The sequence below is a fragment of the Aspergillus nomiae genome (assembly GCF_001204775.2).
Source record: "Aspergillus nomiae NRRL 13137 chromosome Unknown contig00266, whole genome shotgun sequence".
In the NCBI taxonomy this organism is placed as follows: Eukaryota; Fungi; Ascomycota; class Eurotiomycetes; order Eurotiales; family Aspergillaceae; genus Aspergillus; species Aspergillus nomiae.
Window position 1 is genome coordinate 19,516 of NW_015378321.1, and position 9,081 is coordinate 28,596.

Below are 9,081 nucleotides of genomic sequence, written 5' to 3' on the forward strand. Positions count from 1 at the left end.
TAATTGTGAGTAATGCAATATATACTAGGAAAACTTCACTCCCTTGCTCGGATCCCAAGTCCCCTGTGCCCCGAATCGAATGCCCATATCGGGCGACCACACGCCGGGGGCCATCGAGGGTCTTGTGTTGGCTCGTGTTGGTTGGGGTGCTGTTAGTGGCTCATCCCTTGGTGGTTGGTGCTGGACCGGTTGAGGTTGTGGTGGAAGTTGAGTCGGCTGCTGCACCGGCTGGGCAGGCTGGACAGGCTGGGCCGGTTGGGCTGGTTGTTGGCTATACTGGCGTAAATGTGGTTGGGAGAGATTGAGTGAGGCCATCGCCGCAACGCTGGTGATTTCCCTGCCCGGGTCAGCGCCTGGAAGTCATTTACTGGGTTTTCGACCCACTCACCCTTCTATTTGGCTTGCCTCCATCCTTCGCTGGTGCACAAATGCTTTGCAGTCATCCCGGAATCGACCTACAATCTTGGCCAGATCATTGTAGAATTTCCGTCCCACCTCGATGTTTGAGATGATTTCCTTGTATTTTAGATAGCCATTCTCCAGCTCTTGCAAGGCCTTCTCGCGCTCCTTGGTCGAAGCATCGCCCGTGTGCGCCCGGGTAAATGCACGGTTAGCCTCCCGCACCTGTGCAGAAATCTGGTCTTGCTCGTGCTGCTCCTGGGTCACCATCTCCAGGTCTGTATCGTACAGATGCAGCTGCTCCTCGAACAAATCTTCGAACTGGCTCGCCTGGATCGCCTGCATGGGGAACTCCCGCTCCAAGCGGGCGGCTTCCTTGAGAAGGGCTTTGCCTGGGCGTTGTCAGCATCGGTCTTCGAACTCAACCCTGTAACTTACTGATGTCGTCCGATCTGGCTTTATCCTTCAAAGCTTGTGCTCGACGTTTCCGTCGGTTCTCCAGCCGGCTTACTTCGCTCAAGCAACCCCGTAGCCGAATAGATTCCCGCTCGACCTCTGGCGGAATTGCCGCCCTCCGGCTGCTAGGGACGTACATCTCCAAATCCCGGTTAGTGCCGGTCAAAACTCGGAAGACCGCCTCCGAGTCTCTCAGCTTCTGCTCTACCAAATTATCACTACTCTGAGCGGAGGAAAAGTAGCCGTCTATCTCTCGAGAACTGGTGTACAGCTTCGGTGCCGCTGCTTCGGACGGTTCTCTGGCCCACCTGTCGGTTCCGTATTTGCGGCGCGAAGAGTCATCCTCGGCCTTCTCTGCGGCGAGTAGTTCAACACCCTCATTGTATGCAGCTTTGTCATTGGCCTTCACCCTAGCGGTATCCTCGAGTGATCTCCGCAACCGGTTCAAACCATCCTGCTGGCGCATTTCTTCCGCATGGGAGACCAACGTAGGCGGTAATCCAAGAGGCTTTTCAAGAGCCTGCAAGGAGCCAGGAAGATTCAGAGACGATAATAGACTATACCAGTTAGTATTTTTCTCGTCGGAGCCTGATTTCAACACCTACTCCCGTAGTTTATCCGTCATAGTCTCCAGCTCCCCGATAATTGTCTCGTTGACGAGCCGATCACGGCGGTCAGAGTAGATACTGGCGGCGATATGGACGGCGTATGGCACCAGCTTGGAAAACAACGGCTGCCCCAAAGGTCCATTGTCTCCCAACATGGAGATAGCATCGGTCACCTGAGATGGCGCCTTCGCTGCGACCATACATGCACGATCAATGATCTTCAATTCCGACTTTGGCGGAACTGGGTTGAGATAGATTACATCGTTGTCTTTCTCGGCGCGCTTTAAGTCCTCCGTCACACGGTTCTTTAGTCCCTGCAAGTCCCCTAGCACAGTGCGATTGATCCAACGCGATTCCTTCAAGGCCTCGTTGACACAAACCTCGCTGTCTCGAAGACGAGCCACCTCTTCACCATACTTTCGCTTCTCCAAACAGTCCAAGGACTGGCGATACTGCGCCGCAGCAGCAAAATGATGATGCTTGGCTGTCATATGATGAATCCATTCAGGACTAATAGCATTCGATTGGACCGCATAGTCACCTCCTTCTACGTAGAAATCGGAGACCTTGGCCGCCAGCCGAGCAATGGAAGCGTCTTTCAGCCCATCCTTGACTGCCTTCTGCCAGAAGCACTCCTGTCCCTGCGCGAGCAGAAGCTGTTCCAGGCTCTGTAATGTCATATCATCCATATCCTCCGGGGGTGAGGTACGAAGATCAGGAAGGATATCCGTCCGGAGATGTGCTAACACTCCAGCGGCCTGGCAGAGGTAGTTGCATGCCTGTTTGAGTCCATCTGGCGTTGTACGGTTCACTGAGAAGGCTAACTGCGAGTAGAGTGCTACCAGATTAAAGAGGATGTTCGCAAGTTCAAATCGAATATTGTTCTGCGAGACTTGTACTCGTTAGCAACAACGCCGATGACCGGATTACTCTTCACATACTCGGTCTTGAGGTATTGAACCCTAACGCAGGGTACCATGGAAACTCGACTCCAATCTGTAAACTTCTATGTCAGTAACAGTTTTATAGCCAGTTCCCCCATCGCCATGCTAGGTTACATACATCGACCGGGAACTTCCCACCAAGCCATTTCAACTGCGCGGCATATGTGACCAACCGACTGATCCCACTAACATGCGGCTCCTGAACGTGAATCGCTTCATTCCGAAGGCGATCTATGATCAATAGATCATCTGCAAACATATCTGGACGCTGGTCATACTTGGTGGAGATATACTGGGTGATCGCGTCTGACAATGAAACGGTGTGAGAGCGTCGAAAGGGGATCTGAAGAATATTTCTGGACAATTAATTAGCCTAGACAGCCCGGATAAAACAGCACATCCTTGAGACAGCACATACGATGCCATGCTGGGCGACAGTCAAGAGCGCAATGAGAGAGGGATCGTCGCCGGGCAACATTTGTTGATGTTGAAAACCCAACCCCACCGGGCGACGGATGACGTTGTGTGTTGGCCTGAGGCACCACACACTCTCATTACAATTGATATACAAACCAGTCAACCATAAGAAGCGTCATTTCCCATATACCACTCTTGTGTCCAAGTGATGATCTTGGAATTACTTGGGACCGTAAAGGGCAATCGTAATTTTTTCAGTCGTTATACATTTTATGCGTCCCGGGGTCACATGCCAGGTTCGTTTTACATCTTTTATTTCCCTTTTTTTTATCACAGAATTAAACGTACCCCAGTTCTTCCAGGACCGGCTCTCCCCAGCCTTTCATCCATTCTGAGTGCAATGCCTGTTCAGCTGTCGCTCTTTCCTTCGGCCGGAAGGTCAGCATTGGCCGAAGCATATCCTCAAATGCCCTCTTCTCTTTCTCCGTTACTGTCTCCAGACCCGCCTCAGCCCGGGGCTGCTGTATACAGTAACCAAACCTCTGGTCCCAGGTCCTGCACATGCCATCGAGGCTCCTAGACGTCTGTGGCTTCAATTCACCCTCCTCGGTGAACCATTCCAGTCTTTTGCTCCACTTCCCCCACCACTCGGGAGGTAAGATACCAAGGACTTTGACTTGCTCTGCGGTGACACGGTCTGCAGTTGGCCAAAACGCCTCAAACAAAGGCCGCTGGCCAAAAATCTCCCAGACGGTACAGGCAAGTGTCCAAATATCCGAGGCAAAGGAGAGCGGCTCGTCAGAGAATCTGGCCGCTGGTGGCTAGAGGAGAGGAAAGGTCTTCGAGGAGAACCTAGGTGTTTTGTGTGGGTTGAAAGATTCTCCAAAGTCGCTAAGATGATATTCTCCTCTCCAAAGACAATATCATCGCTGCGAACGCCAAACCAACCAGGTATGAATACATGCGCGGGTACGCCATTTGACAATGGCTTGCCATCACGACGAACAACGGCCACTGACTCTGGCTTTCCGAACATCTTATATAGCTCTGACGTGGAAAGACGGTCGATCGCATCAGGAAACTGGACTAGGATATTGCCTAGATGAAGGTCTTGCAAATGGTGTTAGCTAGGCAACTCAGCTAGAGTCATCCATAAGCATCACATACCACGGTGAACAATATTCTCACTGTGAAGGAATGCAACCCCACGAATGAGCTGAGCGATAATTGCCTGTGCGGCTTTAGGCCGAAAAAGCCCGAAAGTCAAAGCCTCTCTAGCATCGAACAAGCTCATCCGTGCCGGCGGAGTGAAAATACATTTATGCATCCCATTGGGACCAACGACCCAGAATTCGTCGATGAGAGATGGAATAATTTCTTTTCCCGGTCTAGATGGCGAGTTCCCAAGAGAATATAGAAGACCTGCCTCAGGCGTGTAGGCACTGGTATCAGCAGTAATAGCCTTCACTGCCACATATCTGGCTCTTCGTAGATCACGGGCAAGCCATATAGTCGAGTATCCTCCATACCCAAGCTTGTCCACCAGTCGATAGCGGCCGTCATCTAGGTTGTCCCTAATTTTTAGAGGATGATATCCTCCATGGCAGTATCTGGCTAGGTTCTATGCTCAACTCGCTGGATCCCCCGGTTTCACGGCTCATCTCATCTGTCTTCAGAGGGGGGGGATGTGGACATCGATGTCTTTTGGACATGAAGTTGACTTGAGATAAAGCTGCATACCTGCCTATGGAATCGTTGGGTATTGGTGTAAGTACGTGCGAACATCTGCAGAGACGGGTAGTTAACAAACACATATCAGGCTTGTATTTTACGGGACAAGGCCTAGAATCGGGATATACTATACTAGATATAGACTTTCGTTTCTTGGCATTAGGCTTCGAGAAACAATGAAAGAATGTAGGTGGTGACACCAATATCCGGAAGTACTGTAACTCCGCACAATGGTTTGTGGTTACAAGACAGGTAGTGTTATTGATTATGGAACAGTCAAGTTATTCATTCTGTATTTGCGTGGAGCCTCAGGCTCATGCACATATGTACTCGATAAAATATAAATCATAAACGCACACGCCGGCAATCCCAACGCCAATGGCCATCTGCACATCGGCTAATGTCCCAGAAATCGCATCAATCCAATTGATTGATTTTCATCTTTATGTATTCGAAGATACTGAGCAAGATCATGTTGTTTACCCCAGTACGGATGAGAATAATAGATATTCCTTTATACATACTGGACTTGGCAACCGCGGCCGACGCCTCCCCGACTTCGCTGGACTTTCCGAGCAACACGCTCTGGGCGCGAGTCTTTCGAGTATCAAGTGGGTAGGTCTTTGGCGGTTAGTAGCGAACATATAGGCATCGTCGGTGCGAGACTTACACAAAACCACGGAACAGTGCTGCAAATCGCCCCGGCAATCATGGGACCGCCGAATGGGGATTTGTCTGGACCAAGCTCTTTGGAAGCGACTTGCTTTACCGTTTCGTAGACACTGAAGTATAAGCCAGATCCGAGAGTGTCACGCAGAGCGTGCAAATGAAAGCCAGTATACAGACCACGGATTCCGTAACGTTGGACAATCTGCCGAATCGCCTCTATAGTGCCGAGACGGGGCTTGTTACGCAATGAGGGGTCCTTGACCGCGTCCGGCGAGGCCTGGGCACGGTTTGACACCAAGACTGAGGTCTGAACAACGTTCTTAGCAAGCTCAAAGGGGCCTTTAACTCAAGTCAGCAATTGGAGTTCAGATGAAGAGAAGCCGTTATTCAGTCGTACATGCAAGCGGAGAGGTAATGAGTCCAGCAATTAGCCCAGCAGTGGTAAACGTCACAAAGGTAGAGACGGTAGGTGTGCTGCCCGGTTGATTGTACATAGCCAGGGGAGACTGGCCAGTCATTCTCTCGAAGAAATCGGAGATACGATGTTTGGCAGCGTTATATGTAGAAAAATTTACAACCCGAACAGCTGTAACACTCGCTAGAGGTGGCAGAGCCCCTGGATGCAGAATTGTCAATTATCGACCATCGGTCATTCCAAGCCGGCATTGACTTACCGGCAACGTAGCCACGGGGACCTTCAGTCCGCCACAAGTAGCGGACACACTGCAACACATTCTTAAAGTTGTGGCTAGCGGAGTCAGCACAGTTATTACTAATGGATATGTTAAGCACTTACGTCTGCATGCGAGTTTTCACATTTTCAAGAGGGGTCTAGGAGTAACCAATTAGCTTATCTCCATTCAAACATCTGCTCCGGACTAAAACGTACTACAGCAAGAGTCGCGCAGATCGTGGAAGTCGCCGAGGCCACCTGGGTTTTGTAGTTCTTGAGGAATTTGTTACGGGTAGCTTCATCCATCATCCAGGTACTACCAGTCGGCATTATGGCAGGTGAAGGTTGTGAGGGGGGAGGAGAAAAGGGCGCATGTTCAGTGTGTTCGTCAAGAGTCATCCCTGGAGGTATCCCATTTGGGGCGAAATGGGAGAGGCCTTGATTGTCGCTTGTATGTTCAGATTCTGTTCAATGTCGTGCAGCAGGCTGGGGAACCCTATGGAACGCAAAGCGGTCTCTCAACGTGCGAGCAGACCGTTCGGCGTCCCACAATTGTCCATGAAGCAAGGGCCTAGACCACCCTTTGTTTCGATGGTTCGATCTGTAGAGAGAAGGTGCAGATACTTCACGGAGGGAAGAACGTCGTGGGTTAAATCAATGAAGGGGAGGCGATAGCGGAGGCCAGCAGTAGGGTCGTAGCGACGATATCCACTTCTTCCGTGTCTGCGTATCGGAGACGGCTACGGTCGAAGTCGAATGGTTTTCTGGAGCTGGTGTAGAATACACCTAAGTGCCTTCTCTATCACATTCAAGAACAGTCTGGATAGCAGGAGAAATGGTGCAATTTAGGAGCTACCTATATAGAGGAATCATAGTGTCAGCTTCATCGACCACACTAGGCCTTTGCTTCATTTCTTTTCTGTTCTTCCTCTCTTTCCCTTCGTCTTGGGGCCGTTGGGCGAAAAGAAAGTCAATGCAAAATCAGAGAGAAAGCTAAGCATACCTCCAGGGACGAGACCTCCACTCTCGTGGGTGTGGAAGAAAACCCAATGCAATGAACACAGTCGAATGGGGTGAATCGAAGAGGGAGAAAGTTGAGGGGATCACCAGCTGCCCATGATTGTAGTCTGTAGGCACGGACTGTAACTTAGTACAGCTGGTGGTAATTTAGGTAACTTCCAGCTTCTAGGTAAATTACAATTGCTGGAGTGGACTCGCGCCCGAAATTCCAGCAGGTATGTGGGTGAGGGCAGTCAGTGGTGGACCTTCTTTCTCCCCTTTCAACTGGTTGGTTCGCTCGAACTGGCTTAGACTGTCTGTCCAGTGACGTCGTCGTGAGGCATCCAGTACGACCTCCACCATACACACTAAACCCACACTACTCTTCCTTAGAGGTCGATCCTCCCATTGCTGGACCCCAGGAAGAGGAACTTACTCAATGAGTGAGTGAGTGGATGGTCAATTTTGAATATTACGGCTTTTCTCTTTAACTCGCTGCAATTCCCATTACCTTCCACGATCAGATAGCTAAATCCCGAGTCTCCGCAATGTTATTGTGGTATGATTACCTGAGGACTTTCAGTCAAGGTACTGCCCCCCCTTAGGGTAGGAACTGACCAGTGGCAAGGGCGTGAAAGTGTATCGGACCAAACCAGTCCGGGCGGTGGTAACACCCGCTCCGTCTACCCCGCCGACTAACAGGCCTTCTGATTGATTGAGGAATGAAGAGGATGGGGGCTACTCCGGATTGGGTCTAGGTGAGTGCCAGGGACATTCATAATTCATCAGAATATGACCTACTAGTCGAGATACGACCTCAGTTATTGACGGAGTATATAATTCTTTGCTGGATGATAGGTAGAAGGCCAGCCATCCCTCCCTCCCCCCAAGTCATGGAGTAAACCTTCATACAGCACTATCTTTTTGATCGTACGTATTTGGAAAAGGCCCCTTATGATGATAGGGTCTGAAAGAATCCTCGTCCGTGTCCATGACGAATACTACCCGATTCCATGAAAACACCAGTTGAGCAAAATTGCCTCATGAAGCAAGTGTTGAATATCAGGAAGCTATGGATCGACGGAGTGTATCGTTGGCCGTACCACGGTTATGTAATGGTTTCGACCATCCGAATCGAAAGAATGGTGTCGTAATGGTAGATAAGAGCTATGTCGGGTAGTTCGAATAAATTTGACTTCCAATCAGAGATACAAATAGGTGTCCGGATTTTGGTTCCCTTCAGTACATCACCCATGTTACTGGCCAGAAAGTCAGGACATCATCAACTTGACAAATGAACTTTGGTCCGGTATACCAGCTAAATTCCACCCGAGCCCACTTCGAGGATTGATATGCCATGTGATTGGGGCTGTTAGGTGTGGGAATCGGCTTTGAAGCTCAATCATGTCTGTGCTTTTTGATACTTGGTTATCCTAGCATCTGAGTACAGCTCTGTTACTTGTTCAACCCCAATTAAACCAAGGCAAGTTTCTTGTTCATTTCGTGAATGCATTGTTCAATATATACCAAGGCATGGTCCCGGCTATATCCCGCGGTACCGAACCCAGTGTATATCTAAGATAGGTATGGACAGTAGCATGTCCAACACCACAACTGGGCACCCTCATTTATCAATCATCTCAGACTAAATGATATACCTCTCTACACACATACACACATATATATCAAAAATTCATCGAGATTGAACTTCCATTGATCTGATAGTATAATCCTCGGACCTCACAGTCGACCTAAGTACAGCCCAATCATGTGAGATGGTCCACAAAGGAGACTTGACTATGACTATCCTTTGATCTAAAAAGTGAGACGATCAGCAGAAGGTAAGAGCTGTGCTTTGTTGTGCAGCGTACAGCAGAAAGACATGAGATATGAAGAGTTGTGCAGGTCACACACCAAGGAACAAAGAATATCCTCGGGACCTCGGTAGGCGGCTCCCCGCAAAAAGTACCACTGGGCGTTCTCCGCAGTAAATCATTCTGCAGAGATTCATATGCTGCCTCCTTAACCGATTGCTATATCAATGCCGCAATGCTTTAAATAAACAACATTTTCCCCAGTTCTCCACCTCTGGACCACACGCACAATCCCACGGACTTTGCCTTCTTCTCTCTGTTCTTCTCCTCTCCTTAACAATTAGATTCCCCGATAACCACCTATCGTCACA

General features: G+C 49.6%; 1 protein-coding gene across 1 annotated transcript; it reads right to left on the reverse strand.

Annotated features, from left to right (window-relative positions):
* Positions 1-24: 24 nt before the first annotated feature.
* ANOM_007823 (uncharacterized protein) lies at positions 25-6,404 on the reverse strand (the record flags this gene model as incomplete). Its single annotated transcript, XM_015553079.1, has 17 exons — positions 6,114-6,404; positions 6,021-6,055; positions 5,899-5,972; positions 5,622-5,840; positions 5,226-5,563; positions 5,080-5,176; positions 4,913-4,952; positions 3,992-4,398; positions 3,677-3,934; positions 3,173-3,638; positions 2,826-2,940; positions 2,526-2,750; positions 2,405-2,459; positions 1,461-2,355; positions 838-1,412; positions 389-791; positions 25-337 (listed from the first exon to the last, which is right to left on the reverse strand). Exons 1-17 carry the CDS (start codon positions 6,294-6,296, stop codon positions 25-27), a joined length of 4,698 nt encoding a protein of 1,565 aa, XP_015404398.1. The 5' UTR covers positions 6,297-6,404.
* Positions 6,405-9,081: the final 2,677 nt, after the last annotated feature.